This window comes from Lepisosteus oculatus, chromosome 4, assembly GCF_040954835.1.
Source record: "Lepisosteus oculatus isolate fLepOcu1 chromosome 4, fLepOcu1.hap2, whole genome shotgun sequence".
In the NCBI taxonomy this organism is placed as follows: domain Eukaryota; kingdom Metazoa; phylum Chordata; class Actinopteri; order Semionotiformes; family Lepisosteidae; genus Lepisosteus; species Lepisosteus oculatus.
The window spans coordinates 5,125,219-5,142,658 of NC_090699.1; the positions used below are offsets into that span (position 1 = coordinate 5,125,219).

The window sequence follows — 17,440 nt, forward strand, 5'->3', positions numbered from 1 at the left end:
GTCTGGAGACCCTGGATTTTATATAGCACATATATGCTGACTCTGGTCACCACTTCCCCTGACAAACGAGTCCTTCCTGAGACCGAGACTCTCGCGTTAGGTGGCAGGAACTGAGAGCCATATCTCAGCTGGACCTGACTTATCTGTGCTCAATGTCTGTACTCCAAAAGAGCTGACAGGGCTTAATGATATCTAACGGTATCTGATGACATGGTAAAAATGGTAAAAATGCTGACAGACCAAGATGGTATCCACCCTTGAAAGAGCTGCAGAATCAGGGTGGGGAACCTTTCCTCCACTCATACTCACAGAAGATATAGACCCTCTGTGCAATAACACTGCTTCTCTGTTGCTTTGATGAACAGAGACTGAGCTCAGCTTCAGAGCCAGAAGAACATAGACTGACCAGGAGTGAAAACGTTTCATGGCTCCAGTTCAGAAACGTTTGTGTGTCCAAAGCATTGTGGACTGCTCATTCTGAACCTGGTGAGTCACCATAAATAAAGGCATGGAAGACAGGGAGGTGATGATGATAGTAGTTATTGAGATGATGTTGATGTTAGTGATGGTGATGGTGATGCTGGTTATGGTGATGATGATAGTGATGGTGCTGATAGTGATCACTGTCGTGGTGGTGATGGCTCAGTTTCTCGTCAAGGCTCACAGTAACTGTTTGGTTCCAGACTGAAGAGCTACGCTCCATTATAGAGAAGAATATGATGATGATGGTAGATGGTAGATTGAAGACATGGAGATGATAAAAATGATAGAGAGACTCAGTCATCCCTGAATCAGGTCTCTCTCAGTAATGAAGAATGCTGCTGTTCTTTTTTAATTCAGATGCACATTCTTTTGTTTTGTACCCTTGAGTTATGTTCTGAGATGGGAAGAGGGGTGGAAAGACAACTCTTCTATTATCACTTTAGTTAATTGTATTAATGAAGTAAAGACTTGGATGTGTGAAACCTTTTGGTTACTTAACTCTGATAAAACTGAGGTTCTGTTGTTTGGAGGCAACAATATTGATAGAACTACTATAACTTCAGCACTTAACTCAGAGGATTTACAAATCAGCCTAAAAGACTCAGCACGTAACCTGGCATTGTATTTTACACAAGGTTCTCATTTAACTCTGATGTTAATACAGTGTCAAAAACATGCTGTCACGGACGTCCAAAGGGACTAACCGTGGGGAGCAGGAGAGCAGAAAAAGACCCATATGCGTAACGGCGAGACGGGAAAAAGGCCCGGGCTCATTATTGCAAAGAGTTCAGGAATGCCGTATAGAAACCTATGCCCTCAGGGAGCGGACGTGGGGTGCCCTGGTGCTAGGCGGGTCTCAGGACATCCAAACGTCAATGCTGAGCAAGGACAGAGTGCAAGACCCGGAAATATATAGCCCAAGGGAAAGAGAGGGACCGGAAGGACAGCAGACCGGAAACTAGGGACAGGACAGAGAAGGAGAGCCCTCTGACTGCAGAGGGTGTGACACATGCTTCCTACAGTTAAGAAATATTGCAAAACTAAGGCAGTTTCTCTCCACTCAAGACACAGAGAAGTTAATACATGCTCTTGTATACAGCAGGTTAGACTACTGCAATGCCGTTCTAGCAGTGAGCACCCACCACTCTTTCAACACCTTACAGTGAATTCAGAATGCAGCAGCTAGAATTGTTACTAGGAGCAGAAAGTACGACCATATAACCCCCATACTTAGCTCTCTTCGTTGGCTTCCTGTTAGGTACAGGGCGGACTTCAAAATCCTTCTACTTAGTCTCTCAGAGGTCAGCCACCTGTTTATCTCATGGAACTTATTAATTTTTACCATCCAAGTCGCCTGCTTAGATCACAGAATGCAGATCTTCTTCATATTCCATGCATTAATAAAAAAAACAGTTGGTGGTAAAGCCTTTAGTTACAGGGCCCCTAGCTTATGGAACAGTCTCCCACCCCATGTTTGGGATACCGAGTCAATCTCAGTATTCAGACCAATACTTCAGCCTAGCCTACTCACACCTTCCATTATAGCCTGCTGCCACCATGGCTGCTGGTGCTGCTTTACATGCCATTGTGTGTCTCTGTGTTGGCCCACCAGGTAGATACATCTGTTCTGACCAGACTATCCTATTCTCCTCCCCACCTGTCCGGATGGCGCCCAGGCTGGGCACCATCTGAGTTGGATGCTGCATCACTGCCATGGATCCAAGAAGTACATTGTGGATATCGCTATCGTTTAGGAGGATTTTGCTGGTCGACAGAGATCTGCATGGAGTACTGACACACAGAAGACATGATGGCTGGATTGATACCCTCATTCATTTATTTCCTTCTTTTTAAATTCTATAATCTTAGCATGCCCAAAGGGGTTGGGCAGCCAGTTGACCTTGGACCCCTAGAGGATTTTTTCTCCTTATGAAGTTTTTGGTTCCTCTCCTCTGTTGTCTTCTGGTCTTTTTTGTTCTGTATTCACAACATGTAGGGTCACTTGCATTGTTAAGCGCCTTGGAGCAACCTTGTTGTGAAAGGTGCTATATACAAATAAATTGAATTGAATTAAATTGACAGGAGACACAGGGAGAGAGAGAGGAGATTGCAGAGACTCCCTCAGTAATAAACACACACAACAGGACAGGAAAACACAGTGAGAGGGATGATAAAGGTGGAGAAGAAGAGGTGGAGGGAGGAAGCAGGAGGAATATGGAGACAGAGGGAATGACCAAGGGGTAACCAGCAGGGCTCCCCAGTCCCTATCCTCATGTAAACTGGTGATTTAAACCCATCCAGTAGAAGCTGAGGCTGCTCTGAGTCAGACAGCCAGCAGGGGGTGCTAGATCCTAACATACTAGACTCCAGATTTGTCTTTATCCAGGCTCTGTAACTGGAGACTCCAGGGTGCTAACTGCGAGCACAGACCTGTCCGTACCTGAAGCTCACAATCCCAGCCTGCACCCAGCTGCTGTCCTGTTTACAGACCAGCAGTCCTCCGGACTCACCCTGGGGAGACAGACACTGACAGACTCATGACACTGACAGTAACTGGCCCAGTTCAGCCCTGAGAGCCCCAGTCCTTCAGTGCTCTGGTGTCTTCAGTCAGGGGTTAAAGGTCACTGTGAATCTGGACACATGACAGTAACTGGCTCAGTTCAGCCCCCGAGAACCCCAGTCCTTCAGTGGAGAATCAAGAAAAGCACTATATAAGTGTGAGGAATTATTATTTATTAATAACTCAGATACAGTTTGAAACACAGAAGACAGTCACTCACTCGTCACAGCAGTGTGCTGCTGTGAGAACCCAGCGATTGCTGATCAGGGAGCCTCCACAATCAGTCACGTCTAAAAGCTTCCCCTTCAGAGGACTGATCTTGAGATAAGCCCTCCAGGGCCCTTCTCCTTCCTTCGCATCCTGTCTTCCTGCAATCCAGGACAGGCTAGAGCTGGACACTGTAGAGAGATATTAATAAAGTCACAGTAATCTGCCATTAAGGTAATGGGATAGTTTGTAATTATTATAGGTGCTTTGTGATCCAGGCTTTAATTACAGTCATTTTCCAGCTCTCCTCTCTTGAGGAAAACAGGAGGTTCCCCTGTCTGTGCGGCCAAGGTGGACCATGCTGTGATGTAAAATAATGTATGAATCATTTTAAGACTGTAGTGTGCTCTCACGAAGCACCAGTTCTGTAGGGTTTGGGCATTTACTGGGACAATTATTAATTGTAGCAGTAAATCACAAAATTGATTCTTTTAATGGCCTTAAAATCCAACCATGCGGTATAACTCAAACAACGCACACACACAGGTACTAATAAACGAGGATACATTTATTAATACATAGAATATGCCTGTAAACCTAACAGATCTTATCAAGAGGGTTATCAGAATACAAAAGGTATATATTCAATCAGTTACGAAGAGTTACACATATCAAGAGAACATACGTTCAGTATATCATTCATTTAGACCGTTTCGTAAATGAACTTGGTTATAACTTCTACATTGGATGCTCAAAACAAGTACATAACTCTTAGGAATTAAATTGATATCAACTGGTTGGGATAATTTAATTCTCGAGCTGTAATGCATTGAAGTTGAATACTCATCCAATCTCTGGGGATTCAGATCTCCTGCGGGCACAAAGAAACAGTTGCAGGCTGTTGCTGTCCAATCCGCGCTCTCTGGCTCCGTGCCAGGCTGTGCTGTGCTGTGCTGCTTGAGACGGTGTGCTGCTGATGCTCACTGACCGGCTAGTTAGTGTTGGCTTTAACTAGCAAAGTTTGTGCACAGGAGAAAAGATGACTGTGGGTCCCAGCAAGTCAGGAAGAGAACAGGTTCGTTCCTGATGAAGAGCTAGTTCTGAATAGTGATTCAGCTGTCCACAGTTCCGACCTGTTCACGAGGCCTGCTGCTGGTGCTAACCTCGGGTGGATCCTCTGGTTACTCTCTGGCAACCTCCGCTCTAGACTCTTAGAACAGAGGAAAGTTCTGGCACTCGGACACACTGGCCGTTCCGTGGTTGTCTGGGCTGAGTCTCAGGATGGTCAGGAGGCACGCTGCGAGAATGTCCTGCCCTTGGGAGCCTGGGCCATCCTGCCCTGGAATTGTCTCGCACCCATGGAATTCTCATAGAATTTCTTAGAATAGTCTTGGAGCTCTGTGTTGCCTGTTTTTACCTGAAGGAACTTCAGCTCGTTCATTGGCTGAAAGTGTCATGGGCATCAGAGACCCATGTGGGTTACTCGGCCCTACCAGTCCCTGATTGGTTGATCAAGGTGAGATATGAGTCACTTACTCCTGACACCTAGGAATGCAGTCCAGATGTCCATCTGGCACTCCCTAGACAGATAGGCACCAATGGATGACCATTGATCATGATAGCCAGGCTTAGCTAAGTGCATCCCCATTTCGGAGAAAACATCTTTAAATCAGCCTGCATGAATAGCTTCTCTGTGGCTGCACCACAGAGATGAAGAGAGAGATGGGGCCTCATTTGGGAAAGCACAGCAACACTTAATTCTGTCTTATTAACAAGCATTGCCGCTACAAGACAATAAAATCTTATTTTTTTCATTAAGTCTTGGACGCAGTGGAAAGTGACAGCTGTCCTTAATAAAATTAGATGAAGGCAGAACGACCACTTAGTGGTCAATGTACCACATTGTACAGCATAACAACATGGGAGTAACTGTAATTTGTCAGAAACAGAGGGTAAGCAAAGCACAAAAGGTAGCTTTAGTGCTGAGTGTGGCCTGTCTTGAGGTTTAAAACATAGTTAAGATGCCAATTACTCTATTTTCTGAAATTACCCTTCTCGTTACCTCATACCTTCAAAATTATTCTAGATCAACAGCTAAAACAACAACAACAACACCTTCACCCTTCTGATCTCAAGAGTGCCTGTTTCCATTTTCAAGGAGCAGATCTCTGGGATGGTCAGTCTAGAGCTCTTCAGACGTTGGTGTTGGTCAGTCCAGAGTCTCAGTGTGTGATGGAGCAGGTCTCTGGGATGGCCAGTCCAGAGCTCTTCAGAAGTTGGTGTGGGTCAGTCCAGAGTCTCAGTGTGTGATGGAGCAGGTCTCTGGAATGGTCAGTCCAGAGCTCTTCAAATGTTGGTGTTGGTCAGTCCAGAGTCTCAGTGTGTGATGGAGCAGGTCTCTGTGATGGCCAGTCCAGAGCTCTTCAGAAGTTGGTGTTGGTCAGCCCAGAGTCTCAGTGTGTGATGGAGCAGGTCTCTGTGATGGTCAGTCCGGGGCTCTTCAGAAGTTGGTGTGGGTCAGTCCAGAGTCTCAGTGTGTGATGGAGCAGGTCTCTGTGATGGTCAGTCCGGAGCTCTTCAGAAGTTGGTGTTGGTCAGTCCAGAGTCTCAGTGTGTGATGGAGCAGGTCTCTGGGATGGTCAGTCCAGAGCTCTTCAGAAGTTGGTGTTGGTCAGTCCAGAGTCTCAGTGTGTGATGGAGCAGGTCTCTGGGATGGCCAGTCCGGAGCTCTTCAGAAGTTGGTGTTGGTCAGTCCAGAGTCTCAGTGTGTGATGGAGCAGGTCTCTGGGATGGTCAGAAGTTGGTGCTGGTCTGTACAGAGCTAGAATCAGAGTGATTGTGCAGATCTCTGGCTGACTGCACAATCACAGACATTCTGATGTCCCATGGTGTGATGAGGATGATGATGATGTAGCAGAGCTAGTTCAGACACGGTGACGTCATCGCCCTCCCTGCACGTAGCAGGGACCTCAATCGCCTGGGCTGCGGGAGGTCTCCTTTAGCTCACTCAGCTGGTTCCCTGTTGCGTCATGCCAAAGACCTGGGTTCGCGCCCCAGGTGTTGTGGGACGAAACGGGTGGGGTGGAGCGGCGGAGGGCATGACGGTCACAATGAGAAAAATCTAGGGGTCTCAGTGAAGTCTTGCGATAAACCGTTTCACAAGATTCCCTGTGCACATGTGGAAACAGGCTGTCTTTGAAGTAAGAATATACAATGTTTTAAAAAGCGAGTGGCTGTTGGCTTGCTTTAAAGACTTTCGAAAGTCGCAGAAGCGAGGTCTGGGTGAGAAAGCCACAGGAGACGTCTGCAGAGGGTAAGATGCCAGCTGCCTCAGCTCAGAAGACTCACAGGGAAGGCAGACTGGAGGAACAAGGACAGTACTGAGCAGATCAGGCCAGGACCTGATTCCCACATCTGAAAAATGTCAGATCTTGCTAAACTACCCAAAAGTGTGATACAGCTCATCCCAAGAAATGCAACACTTTGCACTTGAATCCCTGCAGACCTAACGCCTCCAGCAGAAGTGTGAGTTTCACATACAGTACACGCTTGGCAGTGTGAGGTGGGGGGGAAGGGGTCCTTCTTGAACTGTCACCACCACACACAAGGGGGGGGCGACTTCCTGTTGTCAGGGGGAGGTGAAGAGAGGCTGTTTGTGCTCATCTGCCCTGGGCTGGACTGGGCTGGACTGGACTGGACAGACAGCTGGATTGACCGCCTCCTCCCTGCAGCAGAGAGTGACCGGCAGGCACAGGAGGAGGAGGGGGTAGCCCCCGAGGTCAGCCGGTCAGCAGGAGAGTCAGGAGGTGAAGAGAGAATGCCCGTGTTCCTCTGGACTGACCAGCTCATCCTTGTCAGCTGGAGATATGTATGTGTGTTAATTAGATTCGATTCTGCTTAAATTGTAGATTAAATTCGCAGACCTCTGTGATGCTCTGTGGGATGCAATTATTAGATTCATTAGGAAATTCTACTACCTGTGCTGCTGGCAGATACAACTAATTATTGCTGCTGCTAGTACTCATGCTCCTGTTCTCCACCTGTACTACCTCAGTATTCATATACTACTGTACTCCTGTATGACTGCCTTAATCTCACTATATATCCCTGAATGCTGTACTACTGTACTCCTGTACTCATATACTCCTGTTCTACTAATGAATTCTTGCTACTGTACTCTTGTTCTCCTATACCACTGCTGTACTCCTGTAATACTGCACTACTGTAGTGTTGTACTGTTGTACTCCTATATTCCTGTATTACTGTTGTACTGGTATACCACTGTAGTCCTGTACTACTGTACTCCTGCAATACTAATGGTTACCTGTTACTGTATTTCTGTTCTCCTATACTACTGCTGTACTCCTTTAATACTGTACTACTGTAGTGTTGTACTGTGTTACGTCCCGGTGTGTGTTCTGTGTGTGTTTTTTTCTGTTATGTCCACACTGCTGACCCTTGATTGTTCTCCCTTCCCCATTGGCCCACCATTACACCACAATTTCAGTTGATGTAATCATCAATTAGCTCTCAGCCAATCAGAACACATCTTATTCAGCATATAACATGGTTTTCAGCAAGGAGAGCCTTTTGTTTGACTTTGGTCCTGTTTGGTTTTGGTTATCGCTTTGCTTCTGGTTATTTGCTTCAGCTTCGTTGGTTTGTTATTTTGTTTTACGTGTTTATTTTTGTATTGCTTCGGCTTTGTTGTTTTGTTGGTTTTCTGTTAGTTTCTTTGTACTTTCGTTTGTTTGTGTGTTTATCCTTGTTTTGCCATTACCTTGCCCCAGTGTTACATGTTCAATTTTTGTGTTCTTTTGTACCCTGCTCCTGTTGATTACTCTTGTTCTCCCTTATTTGTATTCCTGGTTCACTTGTGTTTTTGTGTGAACGTTTGTATATAAGATTAGTTTAGGTTGTTGGGTACACTTTACGCACTTAGTTGATTTTGTATTAGTCACACTAGTTTAGTACGGGTGAGTGCTGTTTGTCTTGTAAGGTTTTGGGTAGTCAGTGCAGATTAGCTAGGGTGTTGAAGACGCTGAAGACCGTGTGTTTTGGGTTTTCTTTTGTAGTCAGATTAGCTTTCCCTCACTGTCCTAGCCAGCACCATTTTTGTTTTTTATTTTCTTTTCTTTGGCACCACTCTAGTTCCTTACCCCTGTGTATTATCGTGTCTTTCCAGTCACTTATTCAACTTAAAATCATCACTTTTGCACTCACCTTTATCACGCTTCCTAGTCCCTCACCAGAACCCACCTGTTTCCAAAAGCATTATCCTAAATGTTACACCCCTTTACCCCTAGACACTTGGGGTCGTAACATACTGCTATATTCCTGTATTGCTGTTGTACTCCTAAACCACTGTAGTCTTGTACTCCTGGCTTCTGGACTCCTAGCCTTTGGGCAGTCACTAGTGGAGAGGGAGGAAGGATTTCATCTTCACAGGTGTAGGTGTAGATACAAGGAGTCACAGCACAGTTTCATTCATTTGAAGAAGACACACACAGGACTTGTGGTCTAGTGGCTGTTCCCCCACTTTTTACTTAAAAAAAAGATATCCCTTTATCAGCCATATACAATCTCTTGCATTAGGAGTTTCTTTTCACAGACCCCAGCTTGCTCTCCACGAGACACACAGACAGGGAGGGAAGCAGGGGGTCAGCCATTTATATGGCACCCCTGGAGCAGTTGGGGTTAAGGGCCTTGCTCAGGGGCCCAACAGAGTAGGATTCCTCTGCTGGCCGTGGGATTTGAACCGGCAACCTTCCAGTCACAGGCACAGATCCTTAGTCACAGAGCCACCGCACCACCCCATACACCTACAACAACGGCAGATATCTGCTTAAAATTTCTTCAAGCCCGGTTAGGAGTCATGAGCCCAGGCCAGAGTTAGATTTCTGCACAGGGTTACTGCTCTGTGGATGGATAGGTCAGTGAATGAATTCAGATCAAAGACAAAAGGTTTGATTGCTTGCACTTTACTTGTTCTGCTGACAGAGTTACAGTACCTCATCACTCACAGCAGGCAGAGCAAACTGAAAGAGGAGATGATAAAGTAACAGAGTAATAAACACACACAACAGGACAGGAGACACAGTGAGAGAGAGGAGATCACAGAGAACTCCTCAGTAATAAACACACACAACAGGATAGGAGACAGTGAGAGAGAGGAGATCACAGAGAATCCCTTAGTAATAAACACACACAACAGGAAAGGAGACACAGTGATATAATGGGGATTAACTGTGGAAATGTTGCTGCAGGTGATATTGACTGATTGATGAATCAGCCCAGGGAGAAGCAGAACCAGGAGGGGGCGCTGTCCGCAGGCCTGAGTAGAAGTCTCAGACATCAATGTGTGTCTTTATCCAGGTCCTGAAGCTGGACACGCGGGTGTAGACCCCAGGGGAGTTGGGAAGAGCACAGCTATCCCCAAAGCTCACGAGCCCAGCCTGGACCCAAAGGCCCCCTTTCCTGCAGACCAGAGGGCCTCCAGAGTCTCCCTGGAGAGAGATAGAGAGTGAGTCTGCCAGTGCCGCTTCCTCCAGCTCAGGGTCCTGCTGGGGAGAGGAGCCTATTCCAGCAAGCAAGTGGCACAAGACTGGATACAGGCCAGTGTCGTGGGCCTTTTTCCCAGACATCCATGACTCTGCATATCAAGTCAGCCTTATGCAACCACACAGGACTTCCGAGGTGTATCCTTCCTACACTGACTGGCCTAGACAAGCAACTGTTGCAGCCTGTTCTCCTCACTGTGTCCAGTATCTTAAGTGTGGCTTTCACAGGGTTACATTTATTGGGGAACAAGTTACAGGGGTTAAAGGTCACTGTGAATCTGGACTCATGAAGACAGTAACTGGCTCAGTTCAGTCCCTAAGAGCCCCAGTCCTTCAGTCCTCTAGTGTCTTCAGTCAGGGGTTAAAGGTCAGTGTGAATCTGGATTAATGAAGACAGTAACTGGCTCAGTTTAGTCCCTGAGAGCCCCAGTATGACTCACCTGGCAGGTGTCCTTCCCCCCATTCTGATATCCAGCGCATATCATTTCTGGCTGGATAGTGTATCTGCCCTCGTACATCTCCTGGCAGACCTGGTTGTCTATAATGGGAAGTCTGACTTCCTGCAGAGTTTGAGGCCATTGGAGAGATTCTGGGAAAGGACAGAGAAAAGGCTCACACAATCTCAATGCCATGAGGGACTTGGAAAGTCACATGTAGAATGACTGAAGCCAGACTGGCAAAATGATTAGCTTGAGTCAGCTTCTGGGTTTGAGATAATGACTGATGAGGGGAGAAGCAATCAAAATGAGATGCAGACCCTTGTCTCCTACCTCCGTTCCCAATGTGCCCCCAGCCTGAAGCCCAGCAATCTGAGCTCTCGTTGAAGTTGTCAGTGCTGTTGGCCAGGGCGACAGGCTTGATGAACTTGTTGGTTGACACTGGACTGTCCAGTTCCACCAGGGCAATGTCCCACCCATCTCCTGTATTCGTGTACCCCTCGTGTAGAATCACCCTCCTGATGGAGCGGGTTTGTTGGTAGTCATTACAAATATCCAGCTTGTGTCCTCCCAGGACCACCAGGGATTTGCACATCTGAACAAAGGGTCTGAAAGACAATGTGCTTAATGTTAATGACTGCAATCCAGAGAACAGGAAAGTGTTTGGATGTTGATCCTGGGTGGACAGAGATTGACATAAAAGACCTTTGTTAAAGCAGGACGCCTGCTGTGGTTTGTGTTAAAAGAACTCAGATGCAGACATCGGGACTCCAGGTGGGACACCTGCTGTGGTTTGTGTTAAAAGAACTCAGATGCAGACATCAGGACTCCAGGTGGGACACCTGCTGCATACCTATACATACAGACAATACTCACTTTTTCAAGCAGTGTGCTGCAGTGAGAACCCAGCGATCATTAAGCAAGGAACCACCACAATCAAATTTGCCTTCAAATGTCTTCACCTGAATATAAGCCATCCAAGGCCATTTTCCAAAATGTGCATTCTGTCCACCCACTATAGAGCTCCTGGACTCAGGAGTGAAATCACTGATCACTGGAGAGAAACAAACTGTGGTTAATACAAACACAGTGACTAGACACAACAGTACATTAACACTGCACTGAGAGAGAGAGGGGTTAAAACAGCATTTAAGTAAAGAGAACTGAGCTACACTTTTATAATTATTCTACAAACGACTGTGACAGGTCAGGTCAACATAAGAATTTTTAATACAGTTTTGCAAGTGTGCACAGCTCACAACCTGAGGTGTATTTAGTTACTACACTACACACAGCGTACACACACAAAAACATTCTGAGACCACAAATTGCACACATCTAAACATGCACAGACCACACAATACACAGAATGACACTCACACAAACCCACACCAAGACTACACTACTCACAGAGGACACACTTGAAAGCACACACAGATTGCACTACACCCAAATAACAGACACTAAAGCACTCGCAGACTACACACAGATTATACTCGCACAAAAACACACACGAAACACATATTACACACAAACATAGACATACACAGCCCACACAGTACGCTGTCGTACGTTCCATTGAAATGTAAGTGTTCCTGCTGACAGATCTCCACACTGGATTTTCGGTCTGCTCTTTATACAGTATTTCTAAATCTCAGAAACCTCGACCCTGCTGACTACCTGTCTGGGAGTCTTGCCTAGATGCATCAGAAAAACAGCAACTGGGGTTCCTTGTTGAAATTGCAGATACAGTACGTGTATTGGTGTCTTTAATGTCTTTAAACTGGTTGATATTGTTACTACGGCATTGATGAATGCATTTTCAGAAAGCAGTGCTCCTAGAAGCCTCCAGCACATGTTGATGGCAACAACAGTTTCTGCTCCAGGAGTGTGTTAGTTGCAGAGAGGATTTTGGGATCTGATGTCTGTGCAGTGTCTCATGTGTCGACAGAAGGCCTGGAGTCTCTGGAGTTATAGACATCGTCTCACCTGGCACTCATCAAATCATGTGGAATTCATTGATTAATTGATACATTTATCTCTTACCTGCAGTAATGTTCAGGAATAGGATCAAAAACAGCAGCTGCAGGAAAAGCATCTTCATCATCCCAACGTCTCACTGGACATAGAGGTCAGACGCTTCTCAAGTACTGCTGGATACAGAGCACAGACCCTCCTCAACTACTGCTGGACATGGAGGACTGACACTCCTCTGGGACTGTAGATTTCCTGAGACTTTACATTTTATAGAGTCTTCGTCGTATCTGACTTATTGTGACCCCGTTCCACGGAAAGATTAAAAGATATTCAGAGACCATTTTGCAATCAGTTGAAAAAAAACACAATTTTTGATGGTATCTGTCCACCCAAATACCCGAAAAACACACCCTTTCTGATCTTATCACTTCCCAATAAAAACTGAAAAACACCAACCACATCTGATGTTGTCTATGACCAAAGGGCACACAGTGTCACAGAGATGAGGATGATAGTGATGATGATGTTCATAGTAATGATGGTGATGCTGCTGCAAATCATGATGGTGAAGTTAATGGTGATGATGATGATGATGATGGTATAGATGTTAATAGTGATGATGGTGATGTTGACAGTGATGATGGTAGTGTTAATTATAATTGTGGTGATGGTGAAGTTAATGGTGAAGACAGTGATAATGGTAATGATGGTGATGTTGATTGTGATGACGTTAATAGTGATGGTGATGCTGCTGAGAAGTGGACGTAGGCATAGGTGGTCCGCGGACCATAGAACTTTGAGAGCCACTGCCCTGCAGTGGGGAGATACAGTCCTACAGGATCTTTATTTACAAAGATATTCTTCAGATCCCTACAAGGCACTGCTGGATCTGAAGCTACCCTAACTCAGTCTTTAGTGCGACAGCATAGGAAGCCTTCTTTATGACAGTGGTTTCCAATCTACTCAAACACAGGGTCACCAATCCATGCTTGATTGCAGTTTTATTGAGTAACAGTACAACGGATCTCTCAGGCAGAGTCAAAGAAAGTCAGAGAAAGCCGATAAAACAAAAACAGACAACAGAGGGCAGGAGACACAGTGGGGGAAAGGACTCTTAATGGCGTAGCAGTTGGTAAAAATGTATTCATTTAAGGAGCTGTAAAAATCTAAGACTAAGAAAGCCTGTGCTTTGTCAGAAAGTCGGGAGGAGGGCGCTATCTGCAGGCCATGGCAGAAGCCTCAGAGTCAAATGTGATACTGTATCCAGTCCCTGTAGCTGGACACGTGGGTGTAGATACCAGGGGAGCCTGGGTCAGCACAGATCCCGCCGAAGCTCACAATCTCAACCTGGACCCAGCGGTTTCCCTTCTACCCCATCCTGCAGACCAGAGGGCCTCCAGAGTCCCCCTTAAGAAAAAACCAACAGCAACATTGTGACACAAAGGACCATTTCTCTCTGGAATAAAAGACGGTAACTGGCTCAGTTCAGCCCCTGAGAGCCCCAGTCCTTCAGTGCTCTACTGTCTTCAGTCAGGAGTTAAAGGTCACTGTGAGTCTGGACTCATGAAGACAGTAACTGGCTCAGTTCAGCCCTGAGAGCTCCAGTCCTTCAGTGCTCTAGTGTCTTCAGTTAGGGGTTAAAGGTCACTGTGAGTCTGGACTCATGAAGACAGTAACTGGCTCAGTTCAGCCCTGAGAGCCCCAGTCCTTCAGTGCTCTAGTGTCTTCAGTCAGGGGTTAAAGGTCACTGTGAATCTGGTCTCATGAAGACAGTAACTGGCTCAGGTCGTGCCGCAGTCTGACTCATCTGGCAGGTGTCCTTCCCTCCCTGACTGAACCCGGCGCACATCATGTCTGGTTTGATGGTGTATCTGCCCTTATCCATCTTCTGGCAGTTCTTGTTGTCTGTGATAGGGAGCCTGACCTCCTGCAGAGTGTGAGGCCATTGCCGGTGCTCTGGAAATGAATGCACAGAGAACATTCAAGCACTCAGAGACAAGAGTCCTTTTGGTCAGTTGTCATTTGAGATTTGAGTGTTTTCCTGAGCTACTTCTTCAACACAGGTTTCACAATGACTGGGAAGTGTGTTCCGCACTCCCACAACCCTTTGTCGAAACAAGTGTTTCCTGTTCTAAGTTTTAATTTGATCAGATGTTTTCACTGTCAGGCAAGACTTTGATTATCCATGACCCTTAAATCTCACTGCTCCCTATATGTACTCTGAACACTCTATATATACTCATGAAGTCTCTATATATGTAGATCTAGATATATCCCTATAAAATTCTAAACAGTATATATTCAATTTGATTAAAGGTGCTTTATTAGCATGACCGATGGATACAATCAGTGTTGCCAAAGCAAATAAAAATTCACCTGGAACAAAACAAAAAATAAAAGTAAAATAAAATCTACAGACATATTACAGACATTTACAACAAAGACATATAATAGAATATTGACATATACTGTAGGCAGATGGAGCATTATTGGGAGACAGACTCACTGTTCCTCAGGCTGTGACAGGAGATCAACTGAGTTCCCTCCTCCCTCTCCCAGTAGGATTGGGACCCGTTGTGATTCTGGCAGGTGTGGGAACTCTGGGATTAGATTTCTGATTTTAGGGAAGAATGTTTCTCTAATCCCAGAGTATCTGTCACAGTGCAGTAGGAAGTGCACCTATATTTGTCACTCTATATATGTCTATTGTCCACTCTATATATACTTTTTCTCCAACGTCACAACAACTCATAATCACTCCATAACAATAAGGCGTCCATCGCAGGAAACCAAACAGCAAAGCAGCAGGTTCCTGTGCAGCTGAAAGCATAGTCCAACTACACAGGAAGTGGACATTTTTAGAGTCACCTACTGAAGTGAACGACGTTCCCCCAGCCCGTCGCCCAGTACTCGGAGTTCGGGGTGAAGTGGTCGGAACCCCTGGCCAGATGGACGGGCTGGACGAACTTGGTGTAGGTCACTGGATTGTCCAGTTCCACCAGGGCGATGTCGGACCCGTTCTTGTATTCCGTGTATCCTTCGGTGAGGACCCTCTTCATGCCACGAGTCTGTTGGGGGTCATTACAAATGCCAAGCTTGTGCTCTCCCAGGACCACCAGGGACTTGCACAACACGACGGGCCTGAGGAACGAGGTGTTTAAATACATCCATCAATGGGATGGACCCTGGAGGGACACACACACGCACCCTGGACAGAACACCTGTCCATTGCAGGACACACACACCCTGGACAGGACACCAATCCACCACAAGAAACACACCCACCCTGGGCAAGACACCAGTCCATCACAGGACACACCCACCCTGGATAACACACCTGTCCATCGTAGGTCACACACACCTGGACAGGACACCGGTCCATCACAGGACACAAAGACCCCGGACAGGACACCGGTCCATCACAGGACACACACACCCTGGACAGGTAACCAGTCCATCACAGGACAGACACACCTGTCCATCGCAGGACACACACACCTGGACAGGACACTGGTCCATCACAGGACACTGGTCCATCACAGGACACACACACCCTGGACAGGACACCAGTCCATCACAGGACACACACTTAAAAAAGGATGTGAAGCACACCCAGAAGATGACCCAGGTGAGAATACCAGTCAGTACCCAAGAGCTGAGGTGAAGCACCAAGTGACTGTGCCATCCTATCGGTGCGATCATGAATAATAAACAGGGAAACTTACTAGCCTTTAAAAGTGCACAACAGGTTAATTAATTATAATTAGGCTGCAGTATTGTAGATAGAAATTTTTGTCTCACTACTAAATATTTATTGTTCCTGTTGTCTCCATTGAGTGGTGTTGTCTGCTGTACTGTGTGCGTCCCAATCAGTGCCATTAAGAATTACAAATGTACGTGTACATATGGCAATAACCTCCTCCGCTCTTTAAGACTTTGAGACTGAATCAGGCCACCCTCTGCATTGGTGTGTCGTTAACCAGGCTTTTTCCTCACGCCCCCGATGAATTCGTTTATAGTCAGGGGTAACCTTACAGCTATTTTTACACCATGAAACGTTCAGTGGAGCTTCACTCTCAGTGTCATTTTATTTTCCAAACAAACACCATTTGAATATGGTTCCACATGTAATTTGAAGTCTTTGAAAATGATACATGTGTTAGAATGAATAATTGTGGTATGCTACATACAGCATATAAAGATGTGCACTCTGATGCTGACTTGAGCACATTTTTGTTTAGCACTGATCTCTATACTACAATTCAGCACAAACACGTAATGCAAATTCCTTTGAAGACAGTTTGAAATGACACATAATGACACTTTTGGGCTTAAACAATTTTCTCTAACTGGGGTCATCCTTGAGCTTTGTGCTTGTTTCCTGATGGCATGGAGGACACGACTCTGCCATTTCTACCCTGGATACAAGAGTGGTGGACAATATGTAACTGCAGCGATCAATTGAAGAGACATGATTCCCGACTTTAACATTTAACATGTTATCTGGGATGGTCAGTCCAGAGCTCTTCAGAAGTTGGTGTTGGTCAGTCCAGAGTCTCAGTGTGTGATGGAGCAGGTCTCTGGGATGGTCAGTCCAGAGCTCTTCAAAAGTCGATGTTGGTCCATACAGAGTCTCAGTGTGTGATGGAGCCGGTCTCTGGGATGGTCAGTCCAGAGCTCTTAAGAAATTGGTGTTGTTGTCCCAAAGGCTGAAGAAAAAGGTCTCTGGGAGGGTCCGTCATACATTATTGGTCATAAGTACCGTCTCTCTCACAGGCGGACCCGTGATCACTGAGGTATTATAGTTTTGAGAGGGGGCCTTAGTGAAGTCTTGCACAGCCTCAGTGCCAGAGCTCTGGGGCTCAGTCTGTATTAGGCAGCTGACACTGCGTTTTTTTTTCTCTATATCAGCAGTTTCTCAAGAGATAAAAATTGTCTCTTAGGATGTGGCTGAGAGCTGGGGGAGCAGCAACCAAGTGGGTAAGAGATACAGAGCTGTAATAAACAGGAAACTGTGATCTGTATGTAGAATCAGCTGCATCCTTGGGGCAGCACAGTGGTTTTGCAGCGCTGGGACTCTGGGCTCAAGGCTGCCAGCAGCAGTTAGTTCATACGTTTTCCCTGTATTTGCATGGGTTTCCTCCCAGACAGGGTCTGTGATCCCCCCCAACACTGAAGTAAGAACACCCCCTCTGAAAGAGTACTGGAAGAGTGGA

At 46.1% G+C, this 17,440-nt stretch overlaps 1 protein-coding gene across 2 annotated transcripts; it reads right to left on the reverse strand.

Annotated features, from left to right (window-relative positions):
* Positions 1–9,215: 9,215 nt before the first annotated feature.
* LOC102697467 (tryptase-2-like) lies at positions 9,216–12,480 on the reverse strand. 2 transcript variants are annotated; one of them, XM_069187966.1, is made up of 5 exons: positions 12,294–12,480; positions 11,124–11,301; positions 10,581–10,855; positions 10,251–10,399; positions 9,216–9,756 (listed from the first exon to the last, which is right to left on the reverse strand). In XM_069187966.1, the coding sequence occupies exons 1-5, from the start codon at positions 12,352–12,354 to the stop codon at positions 9,598–9,600; spliced, it is 822 nt and encodes a 273-aa protein (XP_069044067.1). In that variant the 5' UTR covers positions 12,355–12,480; the 3' UTR covers positions 9,216–9,597. The 2 variants fall into 2 exon arrangements, with proteins under 2 accessions (XP_069044067.1, XP_069044066.1); XM_069187965.1 differs by having other exon boundaries at positions 9,216–9,810.
* Positions 12,481–17,440: the final 4,960 nt, after the last annotated feature.

Coding starts and splice junctions, on each gene's coding strand:
- LOC102697467 (XM_069187965.1), bottom strand. CDS start 12,354: ATGATGAAGATGCTTTTCCTGCAGCTGCTGTTTTTGATCCTATTCCTG. Junction 10,856..11,123: donor GCAGCACACTGCTTGAAAAA/GTGAGTATTGTC, acceptor ATTGTCTTTCAG/ACCCTTTGTTCAGATGTGCA. Junction 10,400..10,580: donor GGGGCACATTGGGAACGGAG/GTAGGAGACAAG, acceptor GTCCTTTCCCAG/AATCTCTCCAATGGCCTCAA.